The sequence below is a fragment of the Mustela nivalis genome, assembly GCF_964662115.1.
Source record: "Mustela nivalis genome assembly, chromosome: 4".
NCBI classification, from domain to species: Eukaryota; Metazoa; Chordata; class Mammalia; order Carnivora; family Mustelidae; genus Mustela; species Mustela nivalis.
Window position 1 is genome coordinate 160,543,089 of NC_139023.1, and position 18,389 is coordinate 160,561,477.

Sequence of the window (18,389 nt, forward strand, 5' to 3'; positions counted from 1 at the left end):
ATTTGCAAATATCTTATCTCATTCTGTAGGTTGCCTTTTAGTTTTGTTGATTGTTTCCATCACTGTGCACTGTATGTTAACTAGAACTTAAATAAAAACTTTAAAAAACCAACATGGATAGCTAGTGGTCAAGTTGTAAACACGCCCATAGTTAAGCAAAAATGCGTAGGTTTTCAAGCATTATTTTCCATAATCCTTGAGAGCACACGGAAAGATAACCGCGGTATCGCAATACATTGCGACAGACCAGCGGCGACTGGCGGTAACCAAGCCACACCACCCGTTACTTCTGTAATACCACTGTCACTTTCCGCGCTCACCTACGGCTCCGCACTCCACACCACTCAGCCCGGCTCAGGCCCCGCCCCCAGCGCCGCTCTCCACCCGCCCCCTCCGGACGTGCGCGCTCCCTGCGCCGGCGGTGACGCGCACGGGCCAGCGCAGGGGCGGCGGCGCGGCGGCGCGGCTCCCGGAAAGGAGCGCAGCCTCCAGGAAGCCGGTACCGTGTCGCCGCTGCCACCACCGCGCTGCGGTGGCCGGGATGCCCTCCGCTCACAGTTTCCCGCTGCCGGGAGCGCCAGACGCCGAAGGGGTGCTGCCGAGCAGGTGAGGCAGCCTTACAGGCACGGACGAGAGGAGGGCGGGGAAGCGGCCGGCAGAGCTGGGACGGTTGAAGTGTGGGGCCCGGCGGGGCGGCGAGGGCCGCGGACGAACCCCTGTGTCCCGGGGAGCCCTCCCCGCGCCTGCTGGCGGTCACCCCAGTGTCCGCGCCGTCCCTCGCCGCCCGAGCTGCGCGGCCACATCCGGGCGCCCGGGCGGTCAGCCTCCGTGACCCCGGGTGGCAGGTGCTCTCCCCCAACCCCTGGCGAGAGAAACTGGCCTGGTGCTGTCGCGCCTGCTCCAGTGACCACGCTGGGTCTTCCCTCTCTCACACGCAGTGTGGGCGGATCTGGCCCCCACTGGGGAGGACCTGGCCTCGGAGAGGGGATGCTGCACCGACTGCTTCTTGCCTGCCGCCTTGTCCCTGACATTGGTACTTTTCAGCCTTGGTTTTGCTTTGCTTTGCTTTTACTAAGTTTTATGCTTTAGACTGCTCCTTGGAAGAACGGAACTATTCGGGCAATAAAGTGATAGAGCAGTTTCTCAAACTTGAATAATGCGTGGAGACCCTAGTTAGATGAACACTGGTGCAGAGCATTTTCAGAGAGCATTTACCACGATTAGGGAGGAAAAGAGGTGATTTACAGTTCTGGAACTTCAATGCTAGAAGATAAACTAAGATAATTTAGAATTACTAAAGAATTCTAAATTAGAGATCCCTAGTTTGATTTCACAGGACAGCATTTCACAGGACAGCATACACAAACCTGTCAAGCTTTGTGTAATGAAATTTTTCCAACCTTGGAGGCTTAAAAGAATTATATTCTTTGTGTTATTTTGTAGTTGATGTTATCTTGTCTTTGTGTTAGGTTTATTCCGTTTGACACATTAGCACAATTTTAGAATGGAGTACATAAGTGGTTTATTGTTTACCTTAACATTGATCACTTGTGTCTGTTACATATTGTAATCTGTGATTTACATTCTTTCAGGAATAGGAAGGCCTGACCTCAAGTCCTGTGTCTATAATCTAGAAAGAAGGGGAAAAAAAGGTGATCTAAGGATTTATATTCTGTACATATTTATTCAGCATGTTTATTTAAAATAAACTACACTTGGGGCACCTGGCTGACTCAAGTCAGTAGAGCATGTGACTCTTGATCTCCGGGTCAGCAGTTTAAGCCCCATGTTGGGCACAAAACCTACTAAAATAAATAAAACAAACTACACTTGAATAAAGAGAAGATTCAGAATGTGGGAAAACATTAGAAAGTAAAACAGGTTAAATCTTGTCAAAGAAAAATATTGGACCAGTTCTTTGAAAGAAGTGTAATACTGAGAGTAGGACATGCTGGGAGAAGTAAGATCAGTAAAGGCTAGAGGCAAGAATTAAAAGAGTATATGTGGGCAACAAGAGACCCACCTCACTACAGCAGAGAGATGTTATTTGGGGCTAAGGAGAGAAGTTCATAAAATTACATGGGACCAGTAGTTGGATGTTAAGATTTCAGATGCCACACAGGAAAGTTAGTGTTGACCCATGGGCTCCAGAAAGTTTTTTTAAGCTGATGATATTTTGAAGGCAGCATTTTACGCAGGTGTTTCTGAAGTGTGGCCTTCAGAGTAAAGGCAAAAGCTAGATGATCTGCCTAGAGTCTGTCTTGAGGTAGTGATGTCTGCTGTGGTGATTTTAGATGTGTAAACTAACTGGTACAGATGTGTGTTTGAAAAAAACTTGACAGGACCTAATGAATGATATAATATGTAGACACACAGATAATTAGGATTCAAGGTTAAGAACCATGTGACCCTGGTCAGTAGTGATATCCCTCTTAGGCCCAGAAAATTTGGAAGGTGGTCTTAGTTTCTGCCAAAAGATTGTGACCCCAGATTTGGACTAAAGAAGTTGTAGTAACAGGATATCAGTAAGCTAGGATGTGGAATAGGAACTTGAGGAAATTCCAGATATCAGAAATTGCAGAGGTGATTTAAAATAGGGACCAGAATTTTGCAAATGAGTAGTGAGAGGTAGGAAAAGGTTTAATTAGGACTTGTTATTGAAAAATCGAATTTTTAAAAATAAATATTGGAGAAAATGTAGATCATAAATGCAACTATGTGCATTCTTCTTGAAACAAAGAATGAATTAGTTATTTTGATGTCTTTCCCCACAACCTAGTGAGACACGACATCCTGGACTCACTCTTCCAAGGCATTTGTTTCTTTTTCTTTTTCTTTTTAAGACTTATTTATGAGTGAGAGAGAGGGAGAGAAACACATGTGCTTGTGAATAGGGGAGGGGCAGAATGAGAGAATCTCCAGCAGACCCCACCAAACATGAAGCCTGCTGCAGGGCTTCATCCCGCCACTCATGAGATCATGACCTTAGCCCAAACCAAGACTTGGATACTCAAACTACTGAGCCACCCAGGTACCCTGACAGGGTTCAGAAAAATAACCCTGTTCTTTTTCTTGTTTTTTAAGATTTTGATTTATTTATTTGACAGAGAACAGAAGCAGGGGGAGCAGCAGGGAGAGGGAGAAGCAGGCTCCCCGCTGAGCAGGGATCCTGGGATCATAACTTAAACCAAAGGCAGACGCTTAACCAACTGAACCATCCGGGTTCCCCCCACCCCACAGCTGTTTCTTTATAAAGTTCTGCCTAAGTATTTGTGGGCCCCTTTGATTGTTCAAGGTCCTCTTGTAATCCTGTGGTATTTATATCATTCTTTTCTTCGTGTCATCTTACCTTTTCTTACTCAGAGGTCTAGCTCTCCCAGAGTCTGGTTTGTCTATGATTGTGTTTTCTTGTGATTTGAGAATATGTTAATGTCTGTCTCATTGTATGCTGCATTTTTCACCAGAAGAGCCCTTTCACTTTGCAATTGATTGATACTGTTTTCACTGTTTTCTTTAGGACTAACAGTGAGAAACTGACACATTTAACCATGACCCTATGGACTTCCCTCTACTAGAGAATGTTCAGCGAAGGAGGGCCTCCCCACTAGCTGAAATCACGAGTCTGTCCATCTCGCTGGTGGTAGGTCTAACACAGTTTAGGCCTTTTAAAAAGATGGCAGTTTTATGTAATTATAGTTTGCCTTCCTAAACTCTGGTGCCAAGATTCTTAGCCACAAATACAATTGGAGTTTACATTTTGAGATCAAATTACCATATTGCTGACTGCTGGGTAATACTCAGTCATACTTTTTGTCCTAAATAAAAGTAATTACTTCAGCAGTTTATAAGCTGTCCTATTTTCTTCTCTCTTTAAACACAGATTGTGTCACTTACAAAAATATCTATTTATTCTTTTTGTTAAAATCCTCACGTATCTCAAAAAAAGTTCTAAGACAAACACTAGATTAAATAACGTTTACCAAGTTTGCTATGATCATTCTAAACAGTGCAACTTGCCTGAAATGTGTTCTCTTTTCCCTTCTCCCACTGAAAGTGGAGCTTGCACCCCCAAGAATCTTTTCCTGTTCCTCAGCCTTCATTGTGCTCTTCTCTGAACTGTTACAATAGGAGTCCGGATAATTTAACATTGCCTTCTGTTATCTTCTTGATTATTTTATGGATATTACAATTTTCTTTATAACCAGTCTGCACACTCCTTGAAATCTGGAGTCAGGTTTGTTAATCCTCTGTGCCCTCCGTATTCCCTCCAATTCGCATCATTGAATCATTAAAGGTCTTTTCCCCCCTAGTAACTTGACTTTAAGCTGTTACCTAAAACGTTCTTTTCTTTTGTTCTTAGTTCAGCTATCACATAATTATCAATTTTTTAAAATGTTCAGATTCGAATTCCCATGTCATGGTTTTTAAGATAGACTTTCTTGATACATCCAGAAGAGGATTTGATACTGGAAACTGGAGCGATTGAAGGTTATTTGCTTATTTGGTTAATTTCCAATTATCCTTGTGCATTTTTCTATTTCAGTGTTTCTCTTATTTATTTATAAGAACATTTTATATGTCAGGGATGTTTACCTTTTGTTATGTATTTCAAGTAATTTTCCCAAGCCTTTGGGAAGGGATTTGCTTAAAAACATGCAGAAGTCTTAAACTCATATGGTCTGTTTTCTTGCATTTATGGATTGAGACATTGATGTCAATTGTAGAAAAAACTTACTCATTCTGAGTTGGGTACATTTTCATCTTACATTTTTATGTGTATTTTTAACATTTAAAATTTTGAACCATTGGAATTCTCATAAAAATTGTGATGTAGTAATCTCACCAAATTCAAATGCTAAAAGATAGCTGCTTTATAAAAACACATTAAAATTCATTTAAACAGCTCAGGAATTGACCTGTTTTTTTTCTTTTTTGTGTAAACTTTTAAATCACAAATATTGTTTGTCCCAAGTTTTGGGTACATGGTATGATATGGTTACCATATTGAAACCTGAATGAATTAAAGTGATTTTTCCTATTTTGTCAAGTGGGCATTATTAATACTTTTTACTCTAATATCTATGTGTGTGTATGTGTGTGTGTTTTATCCCCTCTACTGCGTTATAAATTATTTCAGGGCTGGGTGCATACCTGGTTCATCTTTACTTATCCCATTCCCAGCTATCCAGGAAGCAGACAACACTTGTGTGACAGTTACTAGTCCCTGGGAAAACAGAAGAATAAGAGGCCGCCGCTGCCAATGAGAGGCTTGCCACGTAATGAGAAAGTCAACCTCAAGTATATTACAATAGGCCACTAATGTGTTGAGCAAATACTCTGGGGATATGAGGACTGGGGACGCCTTCACAGAGGAATCAGGCCTGACTTGTGTCGCAAATTGTACATGGGAACACCAACAGACGGACATGAGAGAGGCATTCTAAAAAGGCAGAGGAATGTGGGGCATTTCAGTAACTCGCTGCTTGTGTTTAGTATGGCTAAAGCAGAGGGTACATACCTGTCTAGTCTGTCAGGATAGGACTAGAAAGACAGGGGCAAGATCAGTGCTGTCTAATGCAGAAGCTGCATGTGCCTCTTGAGCACTTGAAATGTGGCAGTTGCAGCTCAGTAACCGCATTTTTTGTCTTAATTACTGTAAATAGCCACACATGGCAATGGCTACCCTATTGAAAGGCACAAGACTAGACTGGGAGAGCTCTCCTTTACCATCCTAAGGAGTTAGGACTTCTTCCTGAGGGGGAGAGAAAAGAGGTGGGGAAGAAAATGGAGCACTTGGGTGGCTCAGTTAAGCATCTGACTTGATTACAGCCCAAGTTATGATCTCAGAGTTGTGAGATTGAGCCCCACGTCAGTGCAGTCTGCTAGTCCCTCTCCCTCTGCACCTCCCCTTGTTCATGCGTGCTTTCTCTTTCTCTCTCTCCCTTCCAAATAAATAAATAAAGTCTTTAAAAAAAAAAAAAAAAAGGAAGGAAGGATGGAAGAAAAAAAGTTTGGGAGGTGTCAGAATTCCCAGTTGTTTTGGAAAGATCACTCTAGTGTGTAAGTTCTTAACCTTTTTTGGGTCCCAGCCAACTTTTTGATAGGCACTTTCCTGGGGTTTTTTGGTACTGGGAATGCAGCAGTCAGTCAAGCCAACAAAAATCTGGCCCGTTGTGGAACTTGACCCATGAGCAAGAGAAATGCAAACAAACGTGCACACGCTATGTTAGAGACAAGGATAAGAGTGGGGTTCTCATGCTGGAATCTCATCTTCTGTTAGCTGCATGACCTTGGGCAAGTTACTTAGCCTCTCTGCCTCTCCTATAAAGTGTTATATAAATAGTGCCTACCTTGTGGGTCATTAAGAGGAATAAATTAAGATTTGTAAGTAAGCAGGGCCCGGCACTTAATAAACTCTATATAACTATTTAATAAGTAAAAGCTTAGGGAAAAAATAAAAGAGGTGGGTGGAGAAGACAACTTGATAGATGGGTTGGGTGATCAGGAAAGGCCTCACTGAGAAAGTGACACTGAGTGAAGACCTGGGGGCAGTGAGAAAGTGAGTCAGATGATTTCTAAGCAGAGGAAGCAGCATGTTCAGAGGCCAGGACACCAGAATGGCTGGTGTGGAATGAAAAGGGAGAGCAGACGATGAGATCAGAGGAGTGACAGGTGGCGAAGTCATGTGGAGTGAGAGTAGAACCTTCAGCACCTACTCTAAGAGCAGTGAGAACCACTGGAGGTTCAAGCATGAGAGTAACGGGATCATAGGCCTGAGCAGGGACACGGTGAGTGTCAACTTCTGCTGAAGAATCTGTGCCTAGAGGTCTTTGATGAAGGATTGGAGAGCCACTGGGTTGACACTACAGGGAGGAGACCACCTTGTTAGTCTGGGCAAGAGGTGAAAAGGAACAGATTTTAGATGAAGTGAGGTTTAAAAAAAAGGAAGGAGGATAAATAAATAAATAAATAAAATAAAAGGTGGAATCTGCTAGAAACTGGCTGTGGAAGGTGAAGGAGAACAAGGGGTCAAGCCTGACTCCCTTGTTTCTGGTTTAAGCAGCTTGGAGGAATTGAGACTGCGACTGCAGGGCGGGGCAGGTTAAGGGAGAAGGGAGTGAGGATTGCGGCACGAGCGTGGGTTTTAGAACTGTTTTTCATGGGCAGGTGCCATGTGCAGCTGGAGGTATCAGTAAGTGCTTGAAGATCTCTGTAGCTGTAGCTTGGAAGAGAAGCCGGGGATGGTAAAAGAAGTTTTTGAGCGATCTGCAGACTGAAGCCGTCAATGAGGTTGAGCAGGAGCAGAGCTCAGAGTTGGGGGAGAAGGGAGCCAAGCCAGGAAGAAATCCAGGACACGGTGAAGCAGACAGGCCTTTAGGAAGGAGACCTGGGAAGTGTCCTGAGAAGTTGCTGCTCAAGGGCTAGGAAGCGGGAAAGGGGAGATGGCTGTCTTGAGAGGCCTGGAAGAGATAAAGCCACAAAACCAAGGAATGGATCCAGTAGGTCAGAAGGAGGACCTGGCTGCCAGCCCCTGCTAGCCCTTGTTTTCTCTGCGAGCTGGAGCCTGGGGGCTGGAGGAGTATAAGGCTGGGGGAAGCACCAGAGCGGATTAGGAGCATGGGACCTTGTGTGGTACCTTGTGCGTAAGCTGATCTCTCTTCTAGGAGTCCCTATTTCAGATTCCCTTTCAGTGAAGCATTCTACCTACCACCTACTGCCTGGCGCCACCCTGAGTCTTCCTTAATTCAGTACCTATTTGATGAGCTGGTATTTTGGGGTCACTGATTGGCTTTTAGGTAGAGAGCACTAACTAGTGCCAGACTGTTGCCATCTCTTGATTTAGGCCTACATCCCTGACAGCATGAAATTGACTTACAAGTAGGGTGCTCAGAATAGGCCCTTCCAACAGCTTCAGTGCAAGATTCGTGTACCAGATTATGTGTGGTTGGATTTAAACCCATACTTGGTAAAAGAACATAGATGTCTTCTTGGATAGTGCCATCTTTGTGACTTTTCTCACTTTCTGGAACAGGAGGTCTCTAAGTCTGGGAGGACCCCATTATTTCTGTAATGGTGTATGAGGACTGACTCCTAGAACATCACCTGGCCTCGGACCCATCAGCATGGGGAGGTAAGTGATGGCATCTCATCACTAGTACTTGTAAAACCCGAGCCTCTGGTGTCACAGAGACAGATCTTGAAAGGAAAAAAACAAAAACAAAAACAAAAAACTAAATTGCAAGTGAGAAGTGTTCAAAGTTATGTTACACTTCTCTTTCACAGCTCTGATCTTCCAGGCTGCTCTGGGGCACCTGTTATATAGAGAGTGGTCATGCCAGGTGGATTCTGCAGGGGTTGGGGTTGCTTACTGTGAAGGGCAGGTGTGTTGGAATCTGTGAGGGGTTGTACTAAGCACGGGTTAACTGTCCGGAAGCCTCGGAGGAGTGGGCAGGGGATGGCGCACTCTGTGGAGTGACCCACATGGAGACTGGACACTGCAGGTGGAGTACCATTGGGTTAGCAGGATGGCTCCCCCTTCTGCGACTTATTTTAGTCTAGGAAGCACTCTTTAAAGGGAAGAGTATAGAAATTAACCACAAAACATTTATCCTAAAAGTAGCAAGCTTTTCTTCAGCCTAATAATCATCACTTATTCCTGACATACACAGAGAAGAAAAGTGTTTATTTGCAAAAATGGCTCAGAAATAATTTAAAAACACAGGACATACAAAACTCATTTTTTGACTGTATTATGCAGATATTGTTAAAAATATTGTTTTTTCTCCTATTTTGTCACTCAGTCATCAGGGAGAAATTTGCCTTGGGATTCAGTATTAAGAAAATCTTCCTCCTCCTGATCTATTTATATGTTTCTAATCTAATGCACAAGGTTATGCCCCCAGGCCACCTTTATAGGTCTGTCTTGTTACATGCATTTCCTTGTTCTGAGTTGTTTTTTGGTTTCATTATCCTTAAACCTGCGTTCATTGTAGATTTATATATTTATGGTATTGAACTTCTACTTGTCTCTGATTTTTATGTTTGTTTGTTTTGAAACAAAGCAGGGAACAAATAATCTACACAATATTGTCAAGAAAGGTGGAAAAACACAGAAATGTGATTACCATCAGGGTGTAATTTTCATTTATGTAGTTTTATAATAATGAGTAAAATAGCAAAATAGCAACAGGGAAGGTGCTGGTGTACAGATACCTCCCAGTGGGAAAACCGGTGGCTTGACTCAAATGTTAACCTTGAGATAAGTTTCGGTAAGGTGAGACCTCTTTGGAGCAGATTGCTTTAAAATCTGGTTGTTGGTTGTTATTTTTGTTTGTTTTTTGGTTTTTTTTTTTTTGAATTTTAGGATCGGCATCTCCTGTCTTTTTCCTGCTTCCTGGCATTTTAGCATCTCTCCAGTGGGGTGCCCTCGAATTCTGAATACCAATTTACGCCAGATTATTGTTATTAGCGTCCTAGCTGCCGCTGTTTCACTTTTATACTTTTCTGTTGTTATAATCCGAAATAAGTATGGGCGACTATCCAGAGACAAGAAGTTTCACAGGTAAGAGAAGAAAACATTTCTAGATGGGATGCTTCATGTTACAGCTTCAGGACTTTGGGGATTAGGTTGGAATTGAAGGAGCATGTGGCTGCAGGAAACAGAATCTGTAGAGAATACAGTGTGGCAGGAAAAATTAAACTGTCGGAAGCTGTTTAATCATTAACCACCAAATCCACATAGTAAGAGGATTTAAACATAAGCTTCTCCTGTGATATCTTCTAAGCTGATTTTTCAGTTAATGTCAATAGTTTGGGAATAGTTTTGGTTCTCAGAACTTGTTTGAACTTCCTAAAAGGAGTAATGACTGTGTATCTGGTTTAGATTATCTTTATCACTATCACTGGGTTCTGTTTTGACTCTTTAATCATTTGGCCCCGTTGTAAAAATGTGATGATGGATCAGCTCAGAATTCATGGACTTGGTGTTTGTTTATTGCATTTGTTGTGTTCGGATTCAGGATGATAGTCTCTGTTTCAGTAAAAGCATATGTTCATTTTTCTGAACAAGGTACTTGGCACGAGTTACTGACATTGAAGCTACAGACACCAATAACCCCAATGTGAACTACGGTATCGTGGTGGACTGTGGTAGCAGTGGGTCTCGAATATTCGTCTATTGCTGGCCAAGGCACAATGGCAATCCTCATGATCTTTTGGATATCAGACAAATGAGGGATAAAAACCGAAAGCCAGTGGTTATGAAAATAAAACCCGGTATGTAAAAGATAAATATCTGATTGGTAACCAGGTTCTTTCCTTTATTCTCTGTGAGGTCTTTCATGTCCTTCTCTCCTCTCCCCATAAGTCATCACTCTGGTTCAAAGCTCACGCCAGGACCTGATTGTTTCACTTTCTTTCCCCTCTTCTGTCTATCCCACATGAGGTGACTACTCCTTGATAAAATATACAAAACCATGTCTTTCTTGTGTCTCCCACAGCATTTATCACAGTGCCTTACTCATGTGTCTACTCAGGTTTTTGCTAGTTGACATTAATTATGGAGGGATTTTTTTTTTCTATTTGGTGGCCATCGGTTGCTATCCCTGAAAACAGGGTAATTTCAGATAACTCATGGATATCTGTGGTCTAATACATACATTGGTACATATTTCTCTTTTTTCCCCCTCATTTTTTTTTTTTTTTTTTTTTTTTTAAGATTTTACTTATTTTTCAGAGACAGAGGGAGAGAGCGCGAGCGAGCACAGGCAGACAGAGGCAGAGGGAGAAGCAGGCTCCCTGCCGAGCAAGGAGCCCGATGTGGGACTCGATCCCAGGACGCTGGGATCATGACCTGAGCCGAAGGCAGCTGCCTAACCAACTGAGCCACCCAGGCGTCCCTCCCCCTCATTTTTAAAAAGTGCCCCAATGTGGGGGCACCTGGGTGGCTCAGTGGGTTAAAGCCTCTGCCTTCAGCTCAGGTCATGATCCCAGGGTGCTGGGATCTGAGCCCCGCCTCAGACTCTCTGCTCAGCGGGGAGCCTGCTTCCTCCTCTCTCTCTCTGCCTGCCTCTCTGTCTACCTGTGATCTCTGTCAAATAAATAAATAAAAATCTTAAAAAAAAAAAAAGTGCCCCAAGGTATTTCCTTTTTTTTTTTTTTTTTAAGATTTTATTTATTTATTTGACAGAGAGAGATCACAAGTAGGCAGAGAGGCAGGCAGAGAGAGAGAGAGGAGGAAGCAGGCTCCCTGCTGAGCAGAGAGCCCGATGCCGGACTTGATCCCAGGACCCTGAGATCATGACCTGAGCTGAAGGCAGCGGCTTAACCCACTGAGCCACCCAGGCGCCCTTTTTTTTTTTTTTTTTTAAGATTATATTTTACTTATTTATTTATTAGAAAGAGGAGAGCTCGTGCTAGTGCAGGTGGGGGTAGGGGCAAAGGGCGAGAGAGAATCTCAAGCAGACTGTGCTGAGTGCAGAGGAGCCCTGAGATCATGACCTGAGCCCAAACCAAGAGTCATACACTTAGCCAACTGACCCATGTGCCCCAGTGCCCCCCCAATGTATTTCTGATCATCTAGATTATTTAGTAAGAGTGACTGTAGAACTTAGAAGAGCCAATGTTGTTATGTCCAGTTTTTAAAGATATCACAGTTTCTAAGTCAGTGTGTTGTGTAAAAATTGGGATTTGCCTTTTCCATTAAATAATTAAAATCTGTCATTCTCAATTTCTTTCTGTATGTATAGTTTCTGTATGTATAGTTTCCATTGCCCTTCTATCAGAAGTATTAGGAATGAAAGGTGTCCAGGAGTACCTTGCAATAGGCATTTTATGTCTTGATAGTTGATAATCACTGATTTAAACAGTGCACCACAGGGGTTTTTGGCTGGCTTATTTGGAAGAGCATGTGACTCTTGATCTCCGCTTACCCCACGTTGGATGTGGAGATTACTGAAACAATAAAATAAACTTAAAAAAGTAAAACACTGGACCACAGATCTTAATAGAGATTCAGCACTTTTAGTTCATCTTGCTAGTGTGTTAAATAGTAAAATATTAAATCCAAACAATCCCAGGAATTTGTCTTATAAAATATTAGAGAATGTTGATAAAAAATAATCATCTTAGCTTATTCTCTCCTATTTCAAATACGTAAATGTAAAGGAAGTTCAGTTTTAACAATAAAATACCCTTCCTCATAAATGACATTGACTTATAAGTTGACTCAAATGACATTCCTCGTGATGGCATTGACCGTGGGTTCTTTGAGAGCCCCCCCCATTCTTCACTGAATAATTTAGGCCCCACTTCCTTCTTCAGGCAACCCTTAATAAGGTGATTGTTCTTTGATATTTTGGCATCTGGGCACCAGCATATTATCCCAAAATCCAAAACCTCTACCTTGTTTCTTAGGTTAAAGGGAGAGGATTTAATCGGAGTCTCTCACATAAGCATTATTTTAATATCAAAGTAAATTTCCATGAACAATGATCATTTTTTTCTCTACCTCTTAATGAATGATTGTGAATTTTAACTTTTCTGTTATTCCATTCCTTGAATTTTGATGTATTCCTAATCTAGAAACATATTCAGGGTTAAAGTAATGTTGATCAAATAAAAAATTCACCAGAAGATTGAAAAATAAAGCTCTATAAAGAACATTGCATTTCATCTAGTTTCACATATCAGGTTCCATCAGCGGCCAAACTGCTCACCTGAAATAAGATAAAACCTGTCATGCCTTGCAGTTGTCCTTTGGGACATCATAGGCTTAACATGGTTCTTTCTGATGCTACAGAAAGTATTTGAAGTAGAAATTCAAGTACCTTTTTATAGCTCTTCTTGGTCCTGAAGCAGGGACTCTCATGTATAGCATTTCAGCAGAGCTCTAGAAATTTCCTTACTGAATAGATTCTGAATCAGTTGGGGCTTGGTGTTTGTTGAAACAGCATTGTAGGTGGAGTTAAAAAAAAAAAAATCTGTCTTTTAGTCTGTTTTCTGCTGACTGCTCTGACAAATCACTTAAACCTTTTTCTGGATCCAGAGTTTCCTAATCTGTGAGATGAGAAATTTGGGGACTTTTGAAATTTGAAGTCAGGAAGATACTCTTTGCATAGGGAATGATCAAGAGATCATGAAGACTGGAGCAGAGCCTATGTTGCATCAGGCTGCCAGAAGAGATGAGGAGAAATGAAATAATGTGAGAGGAACCAGGGAGATGTGATCAGGGACACCCAGAACACATATTGGGAGAGGGAGAGGGATTTATCCAGAATCCTGGCTTGGGCTGCTGGCTGGCTAGTGATGGTGGTCACTAGGGTAGGTAACAAGCAATAAGAACAGATTTGTAGTGGAAGTTCGATTCAGGTTTATATATGTGTGTGTGTTGAGTTTGGGGTCTGTAAGGGCCAGCGTCTGGCCATGTCTAGGGTACAGTTCCCACATGCTGATCTGGAGGTTGGGAACATGATCTGGTGGTTACTGGTGAGATTTGGAGAACTGAGACACAAAGGGGATGGTGGCAGCCAAAGGAGTGAGAGAGCTTGCCTGAACAATGTGGAAACATGTTCTGGAGGGCAGGCTCGTGAGCTCATGTGCTGTCGATCCCAGTGTCTGGCACATAGTAGTTGCACAATCAGGTCTCAGTTTCTTGGAGACTGAGAAGAGAGGGTAAGACTGAACATTTAGTACCACCACCACGTAAGGAAGAGAGGCTGTGAAGGTTGTTGCTAGAGGGATAGGGAAAAACTAGGGGAGTGTGGTGTAGAGCCAGAATTTCTCTCAAATATGCCCCGTTGAAGAAACATAACATATTAATTATCTGCTTGTTAACAGCAGTGCTCTCTTTTCTGTAGGCATTTCAGAATTTGCTACCTCTCCAGAGAAAGTCAGTGATTACATTTCTCCACTCTTGAACTTTGCTGCAGAGCATGTACCACGGGCAAAACACAAAGAGACGCCTCTCTACATCCTCTGCACAGCTGGAATGAGAATTCTTCCTGAAAGGTGATCCTCCACATGGGGCCAGGGCAGGCCAGGCCCTGAGGGTGGGGGAGGTGGGGGGTGGGAGAGAGAGTGGGGTGGACCATGGTGGTGGTGTATTCCCCACCTCCCCTCCTGTCCCTTTTCCTTCCCTTCCTCCTCGTTCATTATCATCACCAAAAGGAAGACAGTAAAAATTCTTTGTTCAAATTTGGAATAGAGCCTGAACTATTCCCTTAGCCAGAATGCACCAAAAATCTTCTCATGTATTTGATTATAAATAGTGAGCTATAAAGTAAACAGTAAACCATAACCTATAAAGTGGTCATATAAAAAAAACCCTGATTTTCTATGTTATTAGTTGTAGTTTCATATCTGGGAATCACAGAATTCACACAACTCATGAGATTTCTTCCTGAAATAGTTTTAGTCAGTGAATTACTTTGGCTTTAAAATTTACTGTTTTTGTACAGGACATACCAGAGCCATAGTTTTTGTTTTGTTTTGTTTTGTTTTGTTTTGTTTCTCTTTTTAAAACAGAGAAATGTAGGCTCCATTTGATGTGTCAATTTTGGGGTTGTCTTCCAGCCAGCAGAAAGCCATCCTGGAGGACCTCCTGACTGATATCCCCGTGCACTTTGACTTCTTGTTTTCTGACTCTCACGCAGAAGTGATTTCAGGGAAACAAGAAGGTTGGTATATTGGTTTTCAACTTGAAATTTGGGAAGTTATTCCTTTAAATCCTCCCCATTGTTTTTTCCAGTGTACGCATTATTAAATTACTTTTACTATCTTAAAATTTAGGAAATCATAGCTTGAAATATTATTTTTAAATGGCAAAGTTAGTTTGTTATATGAGTGACCTTTATTCTCCAAACCTTAAGCCATTAAAAAAATAACTTAGCTTGTCTTTACCACATTTAGGAAAGATACATTGGATTCATTTGGATAGGGAAGGTTTGTGTTCCTTGCCTAAGGTATACACCTTTTAGTAATTATGATAATTACTGAGTTATTGGTGCCTTCCGTCAACTTATTTGCTACAAAGGGGAAATTCTTGACTTTGATACACTGAGAAAATATTAGTTCTGCTTTCAAGTAAATGATTCTACTTGAGAATGAAGTGAAAAATCAGTGAGATATTATTTGGGGACTAGTTTGCTAGAAATGAAGACCAAAAGCACCTATTTCAAAATCATGGTTCATTTGGGCAAATGCCTCCTCTGGGAAGGACCTTGTAGAAAATACAAACTGGGTGAAACTCAAATACTGCCACTGAGCTGTTCACAGACGAGTGAGGTACACAGTTAGCTGCCACATGAGATAGTGTTAGGTGCCGTAAGGAAGATAAGAAGTATGTGGGAGTTTGCAAAAGGGAGTTTTGCTTCGTTTTTTCCTTGCTAGGGACATCATAGAGCAAGTGACAGTTTAAACTGTGGGATAACTAGCAATAAGTGTGCCAGAGCCTGGTAAGGGTTGGGCTCTGAGAGAAGGATAGGAAGTACATTCCAAGCAGAAGAAATGATCTGAGTCTGCATAGGTTAGAAAAGCTGCATTGTGGACAGAGGAACAAAAATAGTTTGAGTGGCGTATGGCCCTTTTGAAAAGTGGTAGTAAGAAGAAAAGTTGGACAGGTCTTGGTGATGTCCGTGTTGTGGCAGCGTGAGTTGTTCCTTTTTTCCCTTCCTTTTGTTTTAAAACTAATCAGACATCTATAACCCAGAGAAAGCAGCTCTGCATAGGACACTCAGCACATACACCCATCTGAAAATGGGTGGCTTGAACCTCAGAGGACGCCATGGAGCCAGGCAAGTGGTGGCAGGGGCAGCAGGGGACCCACACGATTTTTCTAGCAGAAGAGGCAGAGGGTGAAGGTGGTGAGTTAGGGGTTTACCCGACAGTTTGTGCCAGCTGATCTCTCTGAGCAGAGATTGCACTGACTGAGAGAAGGGAAAGGAAAAGGAAAGAAGGCTCAGAGAACTGAAGGAGTGTGTGTCCTGCTCTCTGCCCCAGGGTTCTGGCAAGAGGATCACCCATGGACCCCTGGATCCCCCACCCCCACTTAAGGATCACCTATCAGGCTGTGGTTGCCCCAAGTACTAAACACAGTTCCACAAACTCTGCGGTCATCCTTTTTTTTTTATTTAAATTACCGACCTTGTTAGAACCAAAGTAAAAAAAAGCCTTCCCTAATAAGAAAGCCTTCCCTTTGTCCATGATTTGAAATACAGCAGAAAGAGCACTTTTTATCATACACTGAAAAATCATGTTAATATGGTATCACAAAAAGAACATGGCAGTTTTCCAGTAATTGACCCTAAAGACATGGAATATTTAAATCTAATTGATAAAGAATTTAAAATACTATTATAAAGAAATTCAGTGAGCTAATACACTGATCTCCAGAATAAAATTAATGAAAAGAAGGAGTACTTTACCAAAGAGATTAAACTTCTAAAAAACCAAACATTCTGGCACTGAGGAAGTCAATACATGAGATGAGGAATCACTAGAATGCATTGGAAATAGAGCAGACGGAGGAGAGAATAAGCAAGCTTGAGGATAGGAATATAAAAATGGTTCCCGTAAAAGAGGAGCAAAAACTAAGGTTTTTAAAAAGTGAAGAAACCCTGTGAAAACTATCAGACTCCTTTAGCAGAACCAACATAAGATTAGAGGGTATCCCAAAAGGAGAAGAGAGCATATTTAAAGAGGTAATAGAGAACTTCCCAAACCCAGGGAAGGAACTGGGTTCTTTCTGGTCTATGAAGCTAACAGACCACTTTATTTATCTCTGAGACACATTACATTAAAACTGTCAAAAGACAGTAATAAATTATTTTGAAGGAAACTAGGGGGAAAAAAACAGTAACCTACAAAAGAATTTCTGTCAATATCAGCATATTTTTCAGTGGAAGCTCTACAGGCCAGGAGAGAGTGGAATGACACTTTAAAGTATTGAAAAATACAGGCATGTGCCGACTTCCTCTTTTTCCGGCTGGAACCATGGAGGGTGCAGAGGAGAAGAAAAAGAAGGTTCCTGCCGTGCCAGAAACCCTTAAAAAGAAGCGCAGGAATTTCGCAGAGCTGAAGATCAAGCGTCTGAGGAAGAAGTTTGCTCAAAAGATGCTTCGAAAGGCAAGGAGGAAGCTTATCTATGAGAAAGCCAAGCATTACCACAAGGAGTACAGACAGATGTACCGGACCGAGATTCGGATGGCGAGGATGGCAAGAAAAGCTGGCAACTTCTACGTACCTGCAGAACCCAAGTTGGCGTTTGTCATCAGGATCAGAGGCATCAATGGTGTGAGCCCAAAGGTTCAAAAGGTGTTGCGGCTCCTTCGCCTTCGTCAAATCTTTAATGGCACCTTTGTTAAGCTCAACAAGGCTTCAGTTAACATGTTAAGGATTGTGGAACCATATATAGCATGGGGGTACCCTAACCTGAAGTCAGTGAATGAATTAATCTACAAGCGTGGTTATGGCAAAATCAACAAGAAGCGAATTGCCCTGACAGATAACACATTGATTGCCGGATCTCTTGGTAAATATGGCATCATCTGCATGGAGGATCTGATTCACGAGATCTATACTGTTGGAAAACATTTCAAAGAGGCAAACAACTTTTTATGGCCCTTCAAATTATCCTCTCCACGAGGGGGGGATGAAGAAAAAGACCACCCATTTTGTGGAAGGTGGAGATGCTGGCAACAGGGAAGACCAGATCAATAGGCTTATTCGAAGAATAAACTAAGGTATCTACCATGATTATTTTTGTAATCGGGCCAGTTAATAAAGGACTACTCTCAAGTGGAAAAAATAAATAAATAAATAAAGTATTGAAAAATACAAATTGCCAGCTGAGAATACTCAGCTTTGAATACTCAAAGTTATCCTTTGGATATAAAGGTGAAATAAAGGCTTTCCAAGACAAACAGAAGCTAAGGGAGTTTACCACCCCCAAACAACTTACAAGAAATGTTGAAAGGAGCTTTTCAAGCTGGAATGAAAAGAGGAAAGCACACAAAATCTGATTAAGGTCATAAGTAGAAAAACTAACGTTTCTGGAATAGTATATTAAACAAGTACAAAGGTTAAAGGAAAAAGAGCATTACAAGTAAACATAGCTGCTATAACTTGGTCACAACATCACAACATAAAAAAGATATCTTGTGACATCAAAAATATAAAAAGGGAAGAGTAAAAGGGATAGAAACTTTATAGGTGAACAAAGATAAATTGCTATCAGTAGAAAAACGACTTCTACCTATGAGATGTTTTTTGTAAACCACAAAGCAAACATCAGAGCAGAGAGACACAAAACATTAAAAAAAGGGGGACACTAAGCAAACTGTGGAAACCTTGGAGGACCACAAACTTACAAGGGTAAAGGAAGGAAGGGTAAA

General features: G+C 41.9%; 1 protein-coding gene and 1 pseudogene across 5 annotated transcripts in view; both read left to right on the plus strand.

Annotated features, from left to right (window-relative positions):
- Positions 1–291: 291 nt before the first annotated feature.
- ENTPD4 (ectonucleoside triphosphate diphosphohydrolase 4) overlaps positions 292–18,389 on the plus strand; it is a 37,959-nt gene continuing 19,861 nt past the window's right edge. For 2 of the 4 annotated variants that reach the window (XM_082729226.1, XM_082729228.1), the window contains exons 1-6: positions 292–606; positions 8,033–8,131; positions 9,365–9,562; positions 10,070–10,275; positions 13,857–14,007; positions 14,572–14,675. In XM_082729226.1, the coding sequence (XP_082585352.1) occupies positions 8,124–8,131; positions 9,365–9,562; positions 10,070–10,275; positions 13,857–14,007; positions 14,572–14,675 (667 nt within the window). In that variant the 5' untranslated portion in view covers positions 292–606; positions 8,033–8,123. Of the gene's footprint in view, positions 607–1,592; positions 1,653–8,032; positions 8,132–9,364; positions 9,563–10,069; positions 10,276–13,856; positions 14,008–14,571; positions 14,676–18,389 lie in introns of all 4 variants that reach the window. The other 2 variants (XM_082729227.1, XM_082729229.1) reach the window with 2 other exon arrangements.
- On the plus strand, positions 16,951–17,819 carry LOC309863974 (large ribosomal subunit protein uL30 pseudogene; annotated as a pseudogene). The gene has a single exon. The product of its transcript is annotated as a large ribosomal subunit protein uL30 pseudogene (transcript).